At 64.4% G+C, this 20,324-nt stretch overlaps 1 protein-coding gene across 4 annotated transcripts in view; it reads right to left on the bottom strand.

The window, feature by feature from the left end:
• The window catches only part of ASPG (asparaginase), a 28,416-nt gene extending 8,411 nt beyond the window's left edge, over nt 1-20,005 (bottom strand). Inside the window, exons 1-9 of one of the 4 annotated variants that reach the window (XR_001400158.3) lie at nt 19,613-20,005; nt 12,635-12,743; nt 11,766-11,877; nt 9,585-9,710; nt 8,476-8,559; nt 7,762-7,888; nt 3,140-3,252; nt 422-604; nt 219-332 (exon numbers count right to left, since the gene is read on the bottom strand). Coding sequence is in view for 3 of the 4 variants with exons in the window: in XM_070514433.1 (XP_070370534.1) it covers nt 219-332; nt 422-604; nt 3,140-3,252; nt 7,762-7,888; nt 8,476-8,559; nt 9,585-9,710; nt 11,766-11,877; nt 12,635-12,743; nt 19,613-19,694 (1,050 nt within the window). In the remaining variant the exon portion in view is untranslated. Of the gene's footprint in view, nt 1-218; nt 333-421; nt 605-3,139; nt 3,253-7,761; nt 7,889-8,475; nt 8,560-9,584; nt 9,711-11,765; nt 11,878-12,628; nt 12,744-19,612 lie in introns of all 4 variants that reach the window. The other 3 variants (XM_070514433.1, XM_014854440.3, XM_014854438.3) reach the window with 3 other exon arrangements.
• Between the last annotated feature and the right edge of the window lie 319 nt (nt 20,006-20,324).

Genomic DNA, 20,324 nt, shown 5'->3' with positions numbered 1-20,324 from the left:
TCAGCCGGAGCCAGACCTGAGGGTCCCCATGCAGGTGAAAGGATGGACAGTGCCTGGACTTGCGGTCAGCAAGGGGTGAGGGGCGCGGGCCCTAGGGCTGGCCCTTCCCCACCATGGGGAGCCCCTCACTTTCCTGCCACTTCTCAAACCCAGGAACACATCCTCTGGACTGGGCCCCACTGTCTGGCCGAGTCACACCCCCATTCCGAGGGGCTCACCTCCTTCCTGCCCTCCAGGCTCAGCCCCGGCTGGCCCAGCACATAGGACAGCTTGGCCAGAGCAGCCTCCGACGTCATGTCAAAGCCTGAGACTATGCCGGCTCCCGCCATGGCCTGGGGGAAGGGGGCATGTGTGGAAAATGGGGTGCAGGGGTCACAGCCCAGCTCGCTCCCTCCCCAGGCCTTGGTTTCCCCACGCCCACCATGCCGGCTGCATAGTCCGATGTCACGGCGCCCTGCAGGCAGTGGGTGCAGTTGACGATGACGAGGCCTCGCTCCGTCGCCGCCCGCAGCTCCTGCAGCAGGTCAGGTTTGGTGGGTCCGTTCCCGGAGCCGAAGGTCTCCATGACCACGCCCTTCAGGGGGTGCTGCAGGAAGGCCCGGACCTGCGGGGCCAGGAGGGGACCGTGAGGGCCTTTGCCTCCTGCTCCAGCCACAGGAACCAACAGCCTTGTCCTGCACCTTCCAGGTGCAGCCAGAAGCAGCACGGGGCGCCCGCTGCCCTCCCAGGATGGCCACGGTCCACATGGAGAGCTCCCCACCACGTCCTCCCAAAGGGACCGACGCCCTGTCCCCTTTCAAGGGTCTGAGGCCATGGTTGGCGTGGCGATAATCAGGACACTGTGAAATAGGTCAGAGGTCAGGGGGAGCCAGCTGGAAAGGAGCAGACAAGGCAGTCAGAGGCCTCACTGGGTGAGGCCCCACCAGGGCCAGGCTGCTCCACCACGCCTCCCCGCCCCAGGCCCCCCATTGCCCACAGCCCTGCCCCGTCTGACACACAGCAGGGATGCTCCCAGCAGGCCGGGATGTGGGGAAAGCGCCCTGCAGCTAGACACACAGGCAGGGCTCCCCATGGGCTGGGCCGCCCCCCACCATCCCAAGAGGCTGCAAGGCTCTGCTCAGAACACAGTGGACAGGGTCTTGGGTCCACCTCGCACAAGGATGGTACCCATGGAGGCCCTGCTGTGGGGACACCTGTTTCCCAGCTCAGCTTCACCCTGTGCTAGGTGCTGGTGGGCGCAGCCCAGAGGCCCCGGGGCTGGCTACCATGTCTGTCCCTTAATCTGCCACACAGGTGGGACCCCAAGGGCTGAGCCGCTGGCCTGGGGGACAACACTTCCGTGCAGGCAGGCACATCCACCTGTCTGGTGTGTCCCCCGCCAGAGCCTCGGAATTGCCAAGTTCAGCTCCCTCTGCCTCTCCAGGTGGAGGCCAGAGGGCAAGGCACGCCTGTCCCTGGCAGACACCCAGGAACGGGGAGAATGGACACAGGACCTGCTGCAGGCCGGTGCTCACCACCACCAGGCCCTGCCCAGCTCTTGTGCGGGGGGAGAACGGGGCTGCGGAGCCAGCTCAGCGGCTCCATATTCCTGTGGCTATAGCGTGTTCTAGAAAGACTTCACAGGCTGGCAGGATGTTCCTGGAAAGATAATGTGCAGCTCAGCCCCACTCAGCACGGCAGCCTTGAGCAGCGACCTCTGGCTATTGTAAAATGTGAGACCCACCCACACAGGCCAGGACCCACCTGGTGGTGAGAGCCGTGGGCGCCTGCTCCCTGTCCAACAGCCCCCGCCACCAGCGTCAGCTCCTGGGACGACCCTCACCTGAAGACCAGCCCTCAGTGGAGGGAGCCTCGGATACACTCGTCCCGGTCCCATCGCAACGCCCGCCCGTGAGCCATCATCGTGGGGCTGCCATGACCCAGGGAGGCCACACGGCCCAGCCTCAGTGCCCTCGAGGACCCACCTCCTACACTGAGGGTCTCCGCCCTTGGGAGGGGCCCGGAGAGAAAAGGCCATCGTGGACCCTCAGCCCGTGAGTGACAGAGAGCCTCAGAGGACAAGCGACGGCGGGATGGCAGAGGGGCAAAACGCCTGGGCGGGCCCTTTTCCTCTGAAGGGGAGCTGGGGTCCCAGGTGCGTGTGGCTCCTGCCCTGGCTCCCAGGAACAGTGTCCAGGACAATCTCTGGGCCAATCCCTGGTAAGGCCGTCCCCATTTGCTTGAAGAATAAGGCCCGTCTTCCCCAATCAGCCGTCCACAGGCCATACCTGGTCACATCTCGCTCACTCACCAAATAGTGTGGAACACCTGGCCTGTGCCCGGCCCCATGATGGTCAGAGGGAACATGCGGAGCACAGACCACTCCATCTGTCGCCAGTGCCCTGGGAGGGCAATAGGTACTCCTTCACAGACTGCGGCCTGGAGGCTAGGGGCAGCCTGGTGCTGAGTCCTGGAGGCTGGGACTGGTGCCCCGGCCATGCCCTCCTGCCACCCCACTGGGCTACACTGTGTATGGGGGCGCACCAGCGAAGCCACATTGGTCTAGACAGAGGAGGGGGCCGCAGTGCCCAGTTGATCACAGTACCAAAGCAGGTGTGTTCTGGGCTGTGTTGCCAGCCGCCCCCCCTCTCTGCAGCCTGGCGGTGCCTCCAAGGCCAGCATGACCCCCTTGCCTGCTCTAGCACAGCCCAGAGGCACCTCTAGCTCAGAGACCCTCCATCCAATGGGCTGCACGGCCTCTGAGTCCAACTGGCAAGGCAGGACAGAGGCAGGCGCTGTGGCTGCCTCACTGACAGCTGGTGGCTGAGGGGTCGACAGCCGGGGCGCAGACAGAGACCCCCAGAACAGCCACAGAAAGAGCAGAGTCCTGGGGTCATGCCCCGTCAGCCCCAGAGGAACTGCTGGTGCAGGCGTCGTGAGTCCACGGGCGTTGCAAGGACAAGCACATGGCGCAAATACGGTGAGACTGGGCCCCGAAGCCTGAGGCGGGCCTTGGGTGATGGAAGGAAGGACAAGTGCGGGAGGAGACAGGAGGGGAAGGCGGAGGGCGGGGGTCGAACTGGCTGGTGCAGGCACTGGGGAGCCACAGGGGGTGTGGGAGCCGCAGAGGGGTGCTCAGGGCTGGCAGGTATGCACCTACCAGGGCAGCGGGGATCCCGGGGTAGAGACGCAGCAGGCCCACGTCATGCTCCATGCTGCTGTGCACCACCAGCCTCTCCATCCCTCGGACCTTGCGCACCAGCTCCTGGTTGACTGTGGGGACAGAGGGACTGAGTGTGGACCTCAAGCCACCAGCCAGCCAAGACCTCAGCCCAGTTCCTCCAGCTCCTGCTGTGCTGCCCAGCCTCCCTCTGGCGTCTTCAGAGCCTCGAGCCTTTGCATGGCCACCCGCACCTCCTGCCCTGCCTCCACTCCCAAGGCAGACCCTGTCAGCCCTCGCTCGCTCATGCAGCCAGCACAGCCACAGCCTGCGCCAGGCGGGCACAGGGCTCGGGGGCAAGGAGGGCTCCATGGGGACAGAGGCCCAGCAGAGCCCAGCAGGCTGTATAGGAGTGTGTAGGGGAAGGAGGAGGAAGGGCATTCCAGGCAGAGGGAACAGCATGGGCAAAGGTTAAGAAGCGCCACAGATGTGACACAGCTGTGAAACCACAAGTAGTGTGTTGTCCTGGATCCCAGGAGAAGCTGGGGCTGCGTCCTCTGACCAGCCAGCCTCGCCCACCCCTCACTGGGCACCCACCGCGCCCACGGCCCAGCGAGTCAACGAGCGAATGACTGTCTTCTGGACCCCTCCTCTTTGGGGAAAGAAAGCCTCCATGTGATTCGCCCCCAAGTCTCAGAGGCCCAAGGTGTGTCCACCCTCTCCCCACGCCTGGGGCAACGACGGACCCCGGGCCCTGGGGAAAGCAGAGAGGAGATATTCAGGTCAGTGCCCCCGAAGCCCGCCATGCAAGGGAGCACCCCAGAGGGACAGTCTCCCCACGGGTCTGAAGGCCACTGCTCTGCCAGGACGGAGCCAGGAGAGGCCTCCTAGCCTCCCCACCCCACCCCGGGCAGGGGGCAGAGGGCGGGGCAGCAGGCCGGCCTTTGAACCCTTAGGAGCGAAGCACAGGCCCCGCTCTCTCAGCCCGTTGGCAGCACAGCGGCTCTGAGCAGGGTGGAGGCTGGTGTTGGTGTCCCCCACTGGCACTGCCCACTGCCAGAGCTGGGCCCAGGCGGCAGGAGCCAGGGAGGGAGCCCCAAGTGCAGTCAGGGGAACCAAGGCTCAGAGTGGGGAGGGCCTTGCCCCAGGCTGCCCAGAGAGCCAGGTGCAGAGCCAGGAGAGGAGCAGGGACTCCAGGACCCCCGCCCGGGGCTCTTCCCTACCCCCCACGGAGCCTGAGTGCCTCCTGCTATTTCTGCCAGAGCAGTTCACAAGGGATAATAAGCCAAGGAACATTCCGGACACATGCTGCCCTCTCACGATGCGTCGGGGGAGGAGGGGAGACGTGGGGGTGCTGGGGGATGGGCGGCGGGAGGGAGAGAGCCAGGCTGAGACCCCAAGACGCCCCCGCGGGCGGCGGCAGCATCCATCAGCAGAAGAGGCGTCCTTTAATTTAGGGCCGTGCGCCCCAGCTGGGCGAGCAGATAAGACGGTGGCAGGCAGGGGTGCCGCCACCACCCAAGAGTTATGGTTGCAGAGGGGGGTTTACGGAGACAAAGACTGCCCCCGTGCAGTCGCCCATCCTCCTGAGGGCACATGGAACCCACGTCCTCCTGCACAGGCCTGCTGGAGGCCAGGGGACAGCCGTCCCCACGCCCAGAGGGGCCGAGGGAGGAGGGACGGCAGCAAGTGCAGCACCAGGCTTGCGTGGCCAGGCAAGCTCCCAACTCGGCCCCCTGACAGCCACTGCAGGTGCCTGAGCCGCCCCAGGGCCGACGCAGCCCAGCCCTTGGGCACAGAACGACCCCAGGGCCGTGTGGCCCCACAGCCAGAGGGGCAGGGCCGGCCAGAGCCCAGTGGTCCGACCCCCTCAGAGCTGCCCTCGCCCCAGGGCTGGGGCTCCCACACAGAGAGGAGGTGGGTCTCCCGGGGGCCTGGCTGGACCACGCAAGCCTTGGTCCCTCGGGAGGGGCAGGGCCAGTGGGGCCGGGGCCCCAGCGCCTCTGCACGCCCCTCCTCGTGCGGCCCAGCGTTGCCTCCTGAGCCCCAAGCGCCTGGGCTGTGACGGCCTCGCAGAGGGAAGTGAAAACGCACCAAGAGGCCCCCGAGAGGGCGCTGACTGCTGCCATCCTGGCTCTGGCTGGAGGGGGGTACAGCCCAGGCGTCCCTCGGCCCCCATGGCCCCCTCCCCAGGGGTCTTGCCAGCCACACCTGGGCGAAGCCAGGTGTTTCTTAACACCAGGTGCTGGAACTGCCCAGGCCTGACAGCGGGGCTGGGGCAGGCGGGGCTCCAGGTTCTCACACACAGCACAGCGCCCTGGCCAGCAGGACACCATCCTGGTGGGGTCAGGGGCCTGGGGAAGAAAGAGCAGCGTCTCCCCTTGGGGCCAGCCTCAGCCCCAGGCCCACCGAACCACTGGGCCCAGCCCACACCATGTGCCCTGTGCCCCAAGGCCTGCCTGGGCTTGGCAAGGCACAGGAGGGGGCCCCGGGATCCAGAGGGAGCTCCTCTACGCCTGCCAGCAGCCTGTGTCCCCGGAAGCTCCACTCCTGAGCCCCAGATAAGCAGGGACTCAGTCCCTGCAGGGGAGGCAGGCCTGCAGAGTGGCCACTTGCTCCTTCCTGCCCATTCCTTCCTTCCTCAGTGGCCAGCATCAGGCCAGGAGGGGCTGAGCGCCACCACCCACCATAGCAAGGAAGCAGATCCATCTACCACCAGCAGCACATGTGCCGCCTCCGCCAGGAAGCCTTCCTGACTGCTCTGGCACTCAGCGAGCAAGTAGACCCCTGTCTGGCCCCGGAGCCCTGGGTGTGCTGCACACACCTTGGATGCACCAATGTGTTCTGGGCCCTACAACCCCTGGAGAACATCTGGGCAATCGGGGTGGGTAGAAGGAGGAGGGTGCAGGGAAAGACCACCGGAATGGGAGTTGGGGCTCAGGGCTCAGCCCACACTCCCCATGTGGCCCTTCCCGTCTCTCCCTGTTTCTGCCCTCTGGTCTCCTGCCCTGGCTGCTGCCGCCCCACAACCACCTGGCAGAGGGGCCAGGGCAGCCAGCAGTTTCTGCCAGTCGCCACACCTGGATTCCCGCACCTGCGTGTCCTGTTGGGACCCAAAGGCACTGGGGGCTTGCAGAGTTACATGACCAGCCCGCCCACCCCAGGAAAGGGCCCGTTCCCTTCACCTACTCTCCACAGACAGCTCCATGCCCCGGCCAGAAGCCCCAGAGCCCTCCCTGCTCCCCGCCCCCATCACCGGCCCTCCTAGCCTGGCCCTGGAGCTCCGAGGGTCCCTGCCTGTGTCGGGACATTCCAGGAAGCCCCTGCCCCTGGGAGGACAAGGCCCTGGCCACTCACAGCCCACTGCTCCCTGGGTCTTAATCTGCTCCTCCTCATGGTAGGGAGCAGGGGGCTGCTGTACCAGGGAACTCCCAAGGTTCCTCCCGTGCCAGCCCCCCGCGACTGCCCCCTCCAGGCTCCCCCAGGCCCGCCTCAGCCCAGGCCCAGGCATAAGCCTGAGTGGGCAAGGGGGGCCACCTCCGGCCTCCAGACGCTGCAGTCAGGCAACCCAACGAGAAGGGCTGCTTGTCCCGCAGGGTCCTGCAGAAGCGCCCGGCCCCTCCGTGCATGCGGTGAGCAAGGTTCCAAGGGCCCTAACTGCCCTGGAGGAAGGTGCTCTGCCAGGCCCCGAGCTGCCCAGAAGGGCCCCTTGGACAAGAGCCCACAGCTGGTGGGGTGGGAACAGTGGCCCAGGCCCAACACCAGCCCCAGGACCCCCAGCTCCATCAGGAAGAGATACAGGGCAAGCATGGGGGCTGTCCTTAGACACCAGGGGCCAGACGGCAAGGCCACTGCAGAGCAACCACGTCGCAGGCAGAGCTTCTCCTGCCTGCCCCGGGGAGGGCATCCAGGGTGCTGGGTGGGAGTCAGAGGGACTGGCCGTGCCCTCCACAGACCCAGTGTGGGGCCAGGAGATGGCTGGCGACACCACAGGAAGGTGGACATCAGAGTGGAGAAACTGTGGGCTGAAAGTGATATCGTGTGGCCATTAGGGCAGCCCTGGTCAGACGGGGCCCCACAGCAGGAGCTGAACAAGGCCAGCGGCAGCTGCTACACCCAAAGCACAGGGGGGCAGTGGGGAGGTCTCAGGACACACAACCTCCTGGAGACGTCGGTCAGCCCCGCGAGGGAGGCTGGCCTGCCTGCCAGGCCCAGGGAACAGAGAGACTCTCCTGCAAGTCCCAGGGACGAGGTCACACCACAGGAACCATATCCCAGGGGCACTGAGAGGTATGGCAGAGCCACGGATGGTCCTGAGAGAGACTCCTGGGCTCAAGGCCATGTGGCCAGGGGACACATGAGGGGCAGATCCCCCAAATCTGCTCCTCCTCTGGGCTGATCCCCTGGCTCTGAGCAGGGGTTACCTCCTGGGGCCTCCCACCTCAGTGGCCCAAGCAGCCCACCGGCTCCAAGCAGCCCCCAGCTTCTCGGCACACAGTCCAGGGCAGAAGGGGGCGCTGTGCTCTCCCGATTCAGGGGAGCGGTCCCAGCCCCAAGCAAGCTTTCCCCGCAGCAGCCTGCACGACCCAGGGCAGGCGCCCTCACAAGCTGGCCCTGCTCACTTGTGACGTCAGGGCCCACGATGGCCAGAGGAGGCAGGTTTGGGGAGCAGAAGGCCGCAAACCTACGCGCGTCCACCTTGGTCACTCGGTTGCCCCGAAACAGCTGATTCTGGAAGAACAGGCAGACCTGCAAGAGGGGGTGGGGAGACGGTGGCTCAGCTCTGGGGAGCCCCTGCCCTCCTCCAGCTTCTCCCCTGCCATCAGTGGGGCACCCAGACCCACTGCATTGGAGCTGCTCCCGCCGAGCCCCAGGCAACCTCCTTGCAGGGCCCTGGGGAGCGCTGGGCAGGGAGCTGGTCACATGAGGGTCCCACGACCCCGCCCATCCCACCTGCCCTCTGCCCACCCCTGCTTCTCAGGGAGCCCCTGGGGAACTCTGTCCAAGGGTGCAGAGAGAGACGCCGCCCCACGATATAATGTGGAAAACAATATGCCACACTGGTAACAGCGACGTCTCTGGGGAGTGAAATGCAGTGGACTGTTCCTTCTGCTTTCTCTGTTCTCTGATCTCGGTGGTGGTGGATTTCACTCGTCAGGAGAAAGATGGATCTCTGAAACCCTGCCTGACCCCTCACCTGCATGTCCCACCTGAGTGCCACACCCACAAGCCACTCGCCTGGGTTCCTCGGGAGCATGCAGACTCCACCACTCGCCCTGGGCCCTGGACCGACTGGCCAAGCCCCTGCCCACCACACCAGGGAGGAGGGGGCGCACCTCGGGGATCACGTACTGGCCGGCCATGAGCAGGGCCCCCAGCAGGTTCTCGCGGCCGTCGTTCCACAGGGCATGGATGGGCACCTGGGGGAGAGGCCGCAGAGAGGGGCTGGGGCTCGGGCAGCACTGGAGGGCCCAGCCGAGGAGCCCCCAGGCAGGGGTCTGAGAGAGGGGCTGGGGCAGGCTCAGGCTGGTGGGCAGCTGGGAGTCAGGGATCTGTGGGGACGGGCCACTCAGACAGCTTCATCTCTTCCTTCGTCTCTTGGGAGAGGCCTGCACGTGGTCCCACACCCACAAGGGTCTGGGAAGAGCCAGGGTCAGCCTGAGCCCCATCCCTCTCGTGCAAGCTCTAGGCGAGAGATGCTCAGCAGCCAGTGGTGTGTGATGAGGCCCTGGGCCTCCCCCGAGTGGGCAGTCCCACTGTGACACCTGCTGGGGACCAGAGAGACAGAGCAGGGCAGGCAGCCAGTAGGCACCTGGCAGGCCTGGAAAGACTTCCCTGGAGCTTTCTGAGCTTCCACCAGGAACCCTTCAAAGGGACACAGCACTGGCTTCCCACGTGAAGCCCTTGGCCTCTGCCCCCTGGCGAGGATCTCAGTGGCCACGGGGGTTTGCACTTTTGCAGCTGCTCTTGCAAAGCCACCGCAGGCAGCAGGGACCCCAAGTCAGCCTCTGATGCAGGCCCTGAGGGAGGCCCAGACTTGCTCTGCCACCTCCCCTCAAATCCTGCATTTTTCTAGAACATTCCACCTGCCTTGGCTTTAGGGGTTGCGCAGGGTCAGGGAGAGAGAGGAGGAGGTGGCATGCACCCAGGTCCCTGAGAATGGCAGCAGTGGGGACCCCAGTGGGAAGAATGATGAGAGGAACAAAGCCAGGGCAGCTCCATGAAGCTGACGGCAGACCGTGGACCCACCCCAGGTGGTAGGGCTGGCACCAGCAAGGCCCAGGGCTCTGACCAGCACTGGCCAGCAGGCACAGGTGGAGCAGGAACTGCCCTGGGAGCCACAGGGCTAAGCAAGAAGCCTGGGGCCTCGCCTGGGGCGCAGCAGCGCTGACCGGCCTGCTGCCTCAGTAACCACAGAGCCTCGGGCCCCGGGCTGGGAGGTCACCTGGGCACCAGTGAGGACGACTGTTTTCTGCAGGTTTTCCAGCACAAAGGAGAGCACGGACGCAGCGAAGGCCATGGTGTCGGTGCCGTGGATGACCACAAAGCCATGGTACTGCTCATAGTGTCTCTGTGGGAGGGGCGCAAGCTCAGGCAGGCCGGGCCCTCACCACTGCTGGCCTCATCCTGGGAACAGACCCCCCAACCCACCAGGAAGAGGAAGGAAAGGGCCCCATATGCAGCAAAAGGGACTCGGGGGAGGTGCCAGTGGGACCCTGGTCACTGCTGGCCAGGAAGGCCCTCTCTGGAAAGCAAACTGCTGCCAGGACCCCGGGCCCCCAAGCTCCCCTGCCCCCAGGACGGCTTCCTTCCCTGACCCTTGTGTGGGCCCACGGCGCTGGGGGTCCCCCCATCACACCCCTCAGTGCATGAGAGAACACGGGTCTCGGGGTCTCTGGACATTCCCCGAGGATAGGCAGGTGCCCCCTAGGCTTCTGGCCAGTGTCTCCCACACTGGTCAGTTGGAGGACCATGCCAGAACTCAGCTCCATGCCCTTGGAGAGCTCCTTGCTGAGTGACTGCTGCCTCCAGGGCAGCAGGGGGCTGCAGGAGGACAATCCCGCGAGCCTCGAGATCCAGTAGGAGGGCCAGGTGTGGACACAAGCGATGGGCACAAGGCACAGCCAGTGCTGGGAGCCGGCGGTGACCTGGGAGGCTGCCTGGAGCCGAACCTGGGCAGGCAGGCAGGATGCTAAGGGGCAAACATGGGGAAGGGTCCTTCCAGGCACAGCAAAGCCAGAAGGCCTCCCAGGCATGCCGGCCAGCTCTGCAGGGACATCCTCCCTCCACTACCTCCTAGAGCGCAGCCAAGGCTGGGCCTTGGTGGGCTGCTGGCCCAAGCTATGGTTTCAGGGGGCACAGTTCTGGGGTCCAAAGGACCCAGTCCCTCCTGAAGGGGCCATCCTGAGGGCACCATCCCTTGTGGCCCAGTGAAAGACCAGGCCAGGCTGGCCAGCGGCTGCACAGGAGCTGAGCTGTGTGGCAGACTGGGGCTCCCTCTGCTGGCCACACGCAGCACTGCCATAGGCAGGGCCACCAGGGCTCCAAAGGCTCCTTGTGGCTGACCGGACACTGCAGCCAGGACAGCAGTCCCAGGCACTCAGCAAAGTGGTCAGACCCCAACTGGAGGACAGTACTGGCCACAAGCCAGGAAGACTTCCCCAAACCATGGCCACAGACATGCCCACTGGCAGCCGGTGGCCCCATTCAGAGACATAAGGGGCAGGCCCAGGGCCACACACTGTGCTGGACATTCACAGGGAGGAGGGACGAGGACCCACTGTTCTCCTCCAGGAGGAGACAAGCATGTCACTGGGGCTAGCCCCCGGCTGCCAGGGAAGGGGAAGCCGGTGTGATAAGCCTCTGGGGAGAAGGGTTTCTTGAGAGAGGCAGGTGAGAAACGGGCCTGGAGGATGGGAGGGCCCCCACCTGGGTGGAAGGAGGCAGTGGAGGTAACTAGGGGACCAGGGCCAGGCTTGTGCAGGAGCAGGGGCTGGCGATGGCGGGTGGGACCCAACAGAGAGGAAAGCTGAGGGAGGGGGTGGCTCTGACCACACAAAAGGTGTCCACACTTGATGCTGTAACCTCGAGACCCGCGGGGTTCTGCACCCTTTTATAGGCCCTACATCCACTAAGACCTTGTCTCCAGGGGGGGCCTAGGGTGGACAAAGGGGAGTGGACCAGGCATGGTGCTCGTCAATCAGGGGGAAGTGTTGCGCATCTCAGCCCAGGATACTAACTGGTACAAACCAATTGTAAGAACAAACCAGGATGGCCGGCCGGGCCTTTTCCTCACCGGGAAAGTGGACACCACCCTCACTGCCCACCTCTGCTTGCACAAGGAAAGGGCCCCAGGAGCCTTGCAGCTGAGGTATGACCCGAGAGCCCGGCACTTTCCTGAAGCTGACTTTCCCTGGTGGTCTCACGTCTCAGGCCCCAGCAGTCAGACCCCACCACATACCAGAGGAGGAGGATGCTTCTGAGGTGTTGGCCCTGCCTGCCCCACCCCCACTCACAGCCCCACCCCCAAGCCACGCCCCCACTCACAGGCGGGCCCAGTGGCCCAGCCCCGCCCCCAAATAGCCCTGCCCCAGTACTCCTGGCCCCGCCCACATGCCCCAGGTACCTCAATGATCTGGGCAATCTGAACCCACTCAGTGATGGTCATGTCACTGGAGTCGAAGAGGGGCTGGCACTCCAGCACTGTGTAGATGACCCTCTGTTCTGGGCTGGCGGGCCTGGGAGAGACAGAACGGCGGGCTCCCACTCTGCCCCCTCCTCCCTTGGCCGGCTCTGCTTCCTTCCGCCCAGCCAGGCCCCTGCACGCAAGACGTGTGTCCATGGGTCCCGCACATCCACAAGCTCTCTGCATCCCGAGTACAGGGCCTGGCCTCCCTCCCATTTGGAGTCCCCAGGAACAGGGACCGTGGCCCCCAGGAGGGACCAAGGACGGGCCAGGATGGGGCTGCTCCCGAGTGGCATCACCTTCCCACAACCAGCTCTGAGAGGGAGGCTGGGCTGAGCCCTGGATGGGCCAGGAGCCGATCCTGGGAGGAGGATCGCGGGCAGGAGGAAGGTCAGTGACCAGGAGGGCGACTCCCTGCTCAGCCCGTCAGCTGTGAAGGGCACCCGGCAGCCTGGGCCGAGAGCTGAGCAATGGAGGGACCGTCACGCTGCCGGGAGGGAGAGGCCACGTGGGGCCAGCACCTGCCTCTTGATGGGTGTGGGTCCCTGAGGGGCCAGGGCCGAGGCCTGCAGCCCCGAGGTGGTGGGAGTCTGATGCTTGCTTGAAAGGGGGCTGTTTGTCAGTTCCAAAGCCAGAAAAGTGTGAGAGTACCTCAGTGACGGCTTCCTGCACGTGGCTCGCCATGGAAGCACTGAAAAACCACAGCCTGCTCCACAGACCCAGCAGGTGCCGTCCACTCTCGGGATAGCCCTCCCCCACGACAGCTGGCTGTCATCCCTGCCCGGGACCCTGGAGGAGCTCACACTCACGGCAGCACCAGGGTGTCCTCAGGGAGGTCACGGGCCCGGGCGTGCTCCTCATCGTGGAACATGGGCAGTGTCCTCAGGACATTGGCCAGGCCCCTCCCTGGGATGAGCACTGCAAGCAGAGTCCAGGGGGAGTATGGGGTCAGAAGCCGGCAGCCGCCACCACCAGCTCCCACAGCCACCGGCCCCTCCCTCCTCACTGGGGCATTTACTGGGGCACATGCTGGGGGCCAGGCCCTGGGTAGGGGGCAGGGGTTCAGGACCAAGGCTGAACCAGGTGGGCTCTGGCCCTCAGGGAGTCAGAGGGTGGGCGGACAGGCCTGCAGCTGTCACGGGCCCCTGGCGAGGATGGGCAGCCGACCCGTGTCTGGTGGAGATGGCCTCCTCCCTGGGAGTCAGTGCCGACTGCTGCTCTCCCCCAGGGGCTCTGCCAGGGGCTCAGGTTGCTCCTGCCTCAGCTACCACCCCATCTCCAGGTGAGCCCACACCCCCAGCCGAGGCTCAGGGGCCGTGGCCCTCTCTGGCCTCTTTCTCACAACTCGTCACACGCACCCACTCTGCCTCCCCCACTCCCAAAAAGCCCACACTCACTCCTGCCTGCAGACACACTATTGGCTCTGCCTGGAAGCCTCTGCCCCTCGCCACCCACCCCACCCCAGGCAGGTACTTCACCCCAGCTCAGCGAACCACCTCCAGGAAGCCCCGCTTAATGTCCAGCCCGGTGCCCTTCCCACACACACCCTGGCTGCCCCTGCTCCGTCTCTGGACTGTGTGTGACCCCTCCAGGGCCAGTCCAGGCCCTCTGCCTGCAGCCTCCATGTCCTAGAAACACACGTCTAAGGAGACCCTCGGCAGAAATGATGCCGTGTTCTAAGAAAACCCTAAAAGGTCACAGGTGTGTTTCCTGGAAAACAGACAACCCCTCAGACCGGTTCTCAGAAGGATTGCTGCATCGGAGTTCTGGCCTTTTGTCCCACGCTGCTCCCTACGAGCACTGTGACCTTGGGCAGGTCAGCTAACTTCTCTGGACACGTTCACGCCTCCTGTGTGCTTGGCTGTGCTGGCAACCCGGACCCAGCAGTGAGGACAACAGGGCCCCCCCTCGAGAAGCATCCTTGGCTGAAACACATAAGACTTTCAGGACCAGGGTCAGTGGTCACTCCAGGGCCACGATCTTGTCCCCAGCCATCACCCTCTGCTGGGTGTATCGGCCTCCCACTGCTGCGTAAGAAATCACCCCGCGCTCAGCTGCTACGACAGCATCCTCTCTCATCTCACAGCCCTGGAGGGGAGAGGTCGCTGGGTCCAGGTGTCAGCAGGCCTGTGATCCTGCTGGAGGTGCGGGGGCAGAATCCGGGTCCAGGCTCCCTCGGTTGTTGGCAGAACTCAGTTCCATGTACATGTGACTATTTCCTCACTGCCCATCCCCCAGCGATCTTTCTCGCCTTCTAGAGGCTGCCCACAGTCCTAGGCTCAGGGCCCCTTGCTCTGTCTTCAGTGCCAGCAATGGCGGGTCGAGTCCTCATGCTGTGAGTCTCTCCGACCTCGATTCTGCCTCATCTCTTCCGTTTAAGGAGCCCAAATGCCCACCCGCCTCTCCCGTGAGGACACCCCTGTCCCTCAGTCGTTCCTTAGGCCACCGTGAGCCTGTCCCCCTCACCACGCTGGGGGCTGGGTTCTCTCCCCAAATGTGAATCTGCCCACACGCTCCTTTCCTGGAGGTCAGCCACTCAGCATCAGGCCCTGACCCCCCAGCCAACCCCAAATGTCCCTCCTGCGCCACCCCCGTCCTGCCCCGCAGCTCCTACACGGCTTGCTTCCTGGCCCCCACCCTCTGCCACTGTATTGCTTTCCAGCAGTGAACTGAAGCGACACCCTTTGTATCAAGCGGCATCCACAGGGCAGAAGCCCAGACTCCAGGGACGGCAAGGCCGCGTTCCTCACCCACAGCTGGTCGCTCAGGCCCTCTCCCCGCCCCAAACGCCCCCCCTCCATATGTCCACCTGCTAACTCCCAGGTCCCAGCTCCAAGTCCCCTGCCAGGCCCCCATCAGCCCCCTGCCAGCACAGCTGCGCTGGCCCCGTGGATGCTTATAGATGTTTGTGGCACCATCTCCCCAGTCAGAGAAGGAGATCCAAGGGGGAGCATTTTGAACAACTCCTCCCCTCCCCCAACCCGCCCCGCCCCCACCCCGTAGGGCCCCCTACAGGTGTGCTGCAGGAGTGTGGCTGCCTACGGAAACACCACGCAGACTGGGCTCAGTAGACAGAGGACATTGGTGAGTGACTGCTAGCCCAGCCACCCCACCAAGACACTCGAAGCATGAGCAGGACACACACCTGCCTCCACAAAGGTCTGGAGTCACTGGCCCGACCAGCATCAAAGACCAAACTTCAGACCCGGGGTGTGGAGGAAGGCTCAAAGCCATCTGGCCACTCAGCGCTGGCCGCCCATGTGCGGCGGGGCTGAAAACCGGCCCTCAACCACGTCCACGTCTTGATCCCCGGGACCTTGAGGGTGACTTGAAATGCAAAGTCTTTGCAGGTGTGATTAAGTGAAGGGTTCTGAGATGAGGTGATGATCCTGGATTATTCGAGTGGGCCCTAAACACCATCCCAAGTGTGCTTAGAAGAAGGAGGAGGGAGATCCGACACATGGAAGAGAAGGCCACGTAAGGACAGAGCAGAGACAGACCTGCAGAGGCTGGCCGCAAAGGCTGGAGCGACGCGGCCACGAGCCGCGCAGAGGGAGGAGGGAGCCTCTGCCGCCATGCCAGGCTGCTGCCTCCGGAAAGCGAGAGGATGTGTTTCTGTCACTTTGGCCCGCCCAGTTTGCGGTCATTTGCTCCAGCAGCCACAGGAACAAACCTGGGGATCCACTTGTGGGGCAGGAGAAGCAGGGATCCACCTGGTTTGGGTTTCGTGGGACAAGCTTGTGACGTGCTCCGTCACCTCCACCCATAGCTGGGCTATAGCAGGCCGATGGTGGCAACGGCTCCCAGGGACGTCCCACGGCGCAGTGTGGCGGGAAGGGCAGGGCCCCACAAGACCGGGACCCTGGTGTCCCTCCTCGCGGAGTGAGGGGGTAGCATGGACAAAACCAGCCCAAGAAAAAACTAAACTGTCCTTCTATTCTCTTCTCTCTGTGCAAATACTCCCAATGTGTCGTCACACGGAGAGAGTGTGGAAAATGCAGCCAAAAACGGTGGGGAAAGAGCTCTGAGGGAGCGTCAGGAAGGTAATGAACAAAATATTCTTCTAGGTTTTGTGATATTCTTGGTTTTTTAAATCTGTCATTCGTCGTGACTTTCTTCACTATTCTAAATAAATATCCGCTTTCATACTTGTGATTTTGTGAATTGTATTATTTTTCTTAATGCGGGCGCCCCAAGGCTTCAGACCCTACGAAGCCAGACCCACCGTGCCTGGGCCTCGTCCCTGGGCCTCACAGGCAGGCGGCCGAGTGCACTGCCAGCCGGGCGCTCTTGGTTCCTGTCAACACACTCACCTGTAAGGGACGGCTGCCGCCTAGGACAGCGGGTCCCAGGAACTGCCTACAGCTGAGGCTGTAAATGAGAACTGTGAGCGTGTGGAAGTATGTTCAGGAAGGGGGTCCAGGCCGGGGGCACAGACGCCATGCTTCCTACACCAAGAAGCTGTGGATGTCACCCTAACCAACAAGGCTCAGCTGCCAGGAGCACCTGGGCCTCCCAGGCCGCCCGGCACCTCTGGCTGCCTGGCCCCGAAGCTCTGCTCACCCTGCCATGCCTGCAAGGAGCCGGCTCACGAGGGACGCTCAGGCGGGGGGCAAGCAGGTGAGGGCCACAGTTTGACGCACCGAGCCTCTGGGGTCCTCAGCAGCATGGCAGGCGGCCGGGATGCTGATCAGCCTTGGGATCAGGGTTATCAGCTGTTTGTGGATTCGTGATGCCCCTTGACCTATGACATCTTTGATGAACTCAGAGAAGGGATGGGCCAACCGGTGTTCCTAGCTGCCACCATCTCTGCCCTCCCCTGGCCGTCCTGACCTTTAGCAGGGCTCAGATGTGTGGCCATGTGCCCTGCAGGCCACTGTTTACCAGCAGGCGCAGAAACGCTCTCAACAGCGTCAACCCCAACAGCTTTGCTGAGGCCGGGTGCCTCTCACCACCTCACGGGCCAGGGCCCACGTCAGCAGGGCCAGGCGAGTTAATCATTGACGCCCATCAACTGGACTCAGGGCGCAGGCAGGGCCCAGAGTGCCGAGTTCACCAAGCCCTGCTGGGCTGGCAGAGGATGGGCAGGGGCTCCCCGAGGTCCTCAGAGCACGGGCCCTGGCTCCTAAGCCTAGCTCCTCCGTCTGGCCCCATCTCACTCTGCCCTGGGGGCTGCCCTCGTCCCTGGACGCAGAGAAGTCAACACAGCCTGTGTGTCCCTGAAGAAGGACAGCGTCAGTCACCTCTCTGGTGTCCCTCGGGGTCAGCGGTCACATGTCTGGCACCCCAGCTCCCTAGCTGCTCCTCTTCTGGGGGACAGACAGACCAGATCTCATGTCTCTTCCTCCTCCACCCTCTAGGGCTTAACCCACGGCTTCCTGAAGCCTTCCCAAAGTGGGGAAAGGTGGGCAGCCACAGTGGGGACGCTGATGGCCGGCTGGGGTCACACAAAGGCCTGGGGCTGAGCGGCTGGTTCCTTCCAGAAGCAGAGCCCTCAGCAAGGAGCCAGGAGGCGCTGCCACACTCCCAGTGGACAAGGAGCCCCACCAGATGGTTGGGACGGGAGCTGCCTCCTCCAAGATGACACCTCTGCCACGGCTCAGAGGACTGGTGTCCTCACTGGCTGGGACAGGCCAGCTACACTGAGCTGGTTTCCGAGAGTGAGTAGGCACCTGCTGACCTCACCGTCACTGGGGCCTGAAGACCCTAGCACCCAGAGCAGCTCCAGGGGATCTTGGAAGACTCGCCCCTGTCTGGAAATCAACCCCACCACACCCCATCTTCCTAGTGACAGGTCTCTGGTTCACCTTCCAGTCATGTGACTTTGCAGCCTCTTTGGGAAATGCAGCCCCTGTGACAGTGAGCCACAAGGCTTGCTGCGAGCCCACAGGGCCCGGGGTGGTGGGGACAACACCGTGCAGGTGGGATGATGGCCGGAGTCCACCTTGTCCCTGCAGCCCAGCCCCTGGAGAACTATGCGTGACCTCAACAGAATCACAGTTGGCCATGTACCAGGCCTGGAGGGGCAGGGTCAGAGGTGGGACAGGGCCCCAGACAGAGTCTTCGGGCCAGCCTGCTCAGGAGCAGCTCCCCTCTCTCCGCCTGTGTCCAGCAGCCCTAGTGTCCTTGGGGAAGCCCTCCCTGGGGCCCCACACATGCTGGGCCCGGGCCCTCTCAAGGGCCGACAACCTGCATCTCCTAGGCACACTGCCTCTGTGATCTCTCCTTAATGGTGGGGCCGCTGCTGGTTTAATGCTGCGAGGGCCAAGCTGGGGGACACTGCAGTGCCCTGCTGGTGGAGGGCCATGTGGGGCCGGCCAGCATTTTCAGGCGTTCACCAGCCCGAGACACGACAGATCGAAGAGGTGGAGGGCACAGCAGCAGAGGGCAGGCTCCCCGAAGCCTAGGGAGGAGCAGTTGCAGGGGGTGTGGACAGGGCTCCATAGGGGTCTGAGTCCTGGGGCTGAATTGACCATCGAGTGTCACAGGTGGAGTAACAGGGACAGAGAACCGAAAAGCATCTGTTGGGGCCACCAAGAAAGTACCAGTGGCATCTGAATAGCTGCTTCAGTGGAAAGGAGTGACCAGGAGAGGTGGGGAGGGAGGGAGGGATGCGGAAGTGGCCCAAGGACAACAAGGGCAAAGGAGAATGTTTGCCCGGTGTGGGTGGGGAGGCAGGGGGAGGGGCAGGAGCCAGAGTTGGTCTGAGGGAGGGCCCAGGCCTGGGGCCGATGGCTCTGGTAAGGCCCCAGAATAGGAACCGGGAGAGGGTCTGAGTGGGAGGACACTCCGGGACCAGGTGTGGGGCTGCCCCAGGTGTGAGCTCCAGACAGGACAGAGCCTGGGGCTCGGAGTGGTGGAGGGAGGCCCTGGGGCAGCAAGGAGTGGCAGCTGGCAGGGGAGGGCAGCTGGGAGTAGGAGTGTGTAGGAGAAGGACCAGCGTCCATGGGAAATGGGACTCCTTAGGCAGAGTTCGTTCTCGACAGCAGAAGAGTGGAAAAGAGGTTCAAGGAGGCTGAGGGTTTGTCCTGGCCCACCGGGGAGAGGGGGCGCCCCACAGGCCACAGAACCCAGAGGAGCCTTTGCAGAAGGTACATGCAAGTTCTCACACTCCCAGGAATGCTGGAACACTCTGGATGCTCTGTGAAGCAGTCCTCTTCCCACCCCTGCAAGCCTCAGGCTCCCCAAACCGGGTCCTTCCCTGAAGGTCCTCAGTCCAGGCTGGGGCCACCCTGTCTGGGCAGCCTGCAGAGCATGGTGCCCCGGCCAGGCCTCACCACGTGCTGGCTGGAGTCAGGCCAATGCCACAGGCAGAGAAAACAAAATGCCTGACTCTTCAAAGCCACCTCCTGCACCTGAACACGTCCCCAAGGGTGGCAGACACCGGACTGCCAAGCAGGAGACCAGGAAAGACGAACAAGGGGAATGGAGGGGATGCTGTTACAGCCGCTCAGGGGTCCCTGGTGAGGGGCCTCGCAGCCTCTAAACACCGGCCCACCAGCCTGTTTGCCCGGGGAGGCGGTCAGACAGAGGCTCGGGGTGCTCCTGGCCCCACATACCATGGGTGTAGGTGCTGGCCCCGAGGGGTGCCGGCTGCAACAGAAGGCAGAGGCTGCGACCCAGGGGCGCTGACCCGGAGCAGCCGGTCAAGGTGAGGTCGCGCCGTCTCGCTCCCTCCTCTCCCCGGGTGCAAGAGGCCCCTCAGAAAGGCCACACCGCAGAGGACGACTCCCCTCCCGCCCTCAACCTCGGAGGCCGCCTCCGCCCTGGCGAAGGCGCCCACTCACCGCCACGCTCGCTCCGCATTCCGATGGTGCCGCCGGTGTAGACGGCCAGGAGCCGCCGCTCGGGCTCCGCCGCGCGAGCCATGCCCGGGACCAAGGGACCCGAGGGGACTGGGGGACTCGGGGCACTGGGGGCACCGTGGAGACGCGGGGGACCTGGGGTGACCGCGGGGCACTGAGGGCAGGCAGCGGGGAGCGCCGGGGGCAGCCCGCGGAGGGCGGGGCCTGCGGGGGAGGATGTAGAGGGCGGGGCCCCCGGGGGAGGGGCGGGGGTCCACCTGCTGGGGGCAGTGCCTTTGCGCGACGCCGGGAGCTGCCCTACGGGGTGCAGAGGCAGCTGCCTGGGGGCCAGGGGATGCTCGACCGGGAACCAGACCTTTCCCAGCACCGGGGCACGAGGCGGTTGGGGGTGGGCGGGGCCTGTCCAGCGACACGGGGCGGGGCGGGGCGGGGCGGGGCGTGTCCTGAGCTGCCCCGCGCGATCTGATTTCTCACTCTGCTTCCGCCCTGGGTGTTTGAGTTGCTGTGACGTGGGGCGCAGAGGCCATGTGCCTCCCAAACGGTGGTGCCAAAGGACCCCCAACGCGGAGTGGGGGCCGCCTCTCCGACCGGACAGCCCCCACAGAACCTGGTGCTCCAGCAATGCCAGTACTGTTGACCACGCCCTCAGTGTCCACTCCTTGGGGTGGCCCGGGGCAGGCAGAGGCCGCGGGCC

Source organism: Equus asinus, chromosome 7, assembly GCF_041296235.1.
Source record: "Equus asinus isolate D_3611 breed Donkey chromosome 7, EquAss-T2T_v2, whole genome shotgun sequence".
Lineage (NCBI taxonomy): Eukaryota > Metazoa > Chordata > Mammalia > Perissodactyla > Equidae > Equus > Equus asinus.
This window is presented reverse-complemented; position numbering and strand designations above follow the sequence as displayed.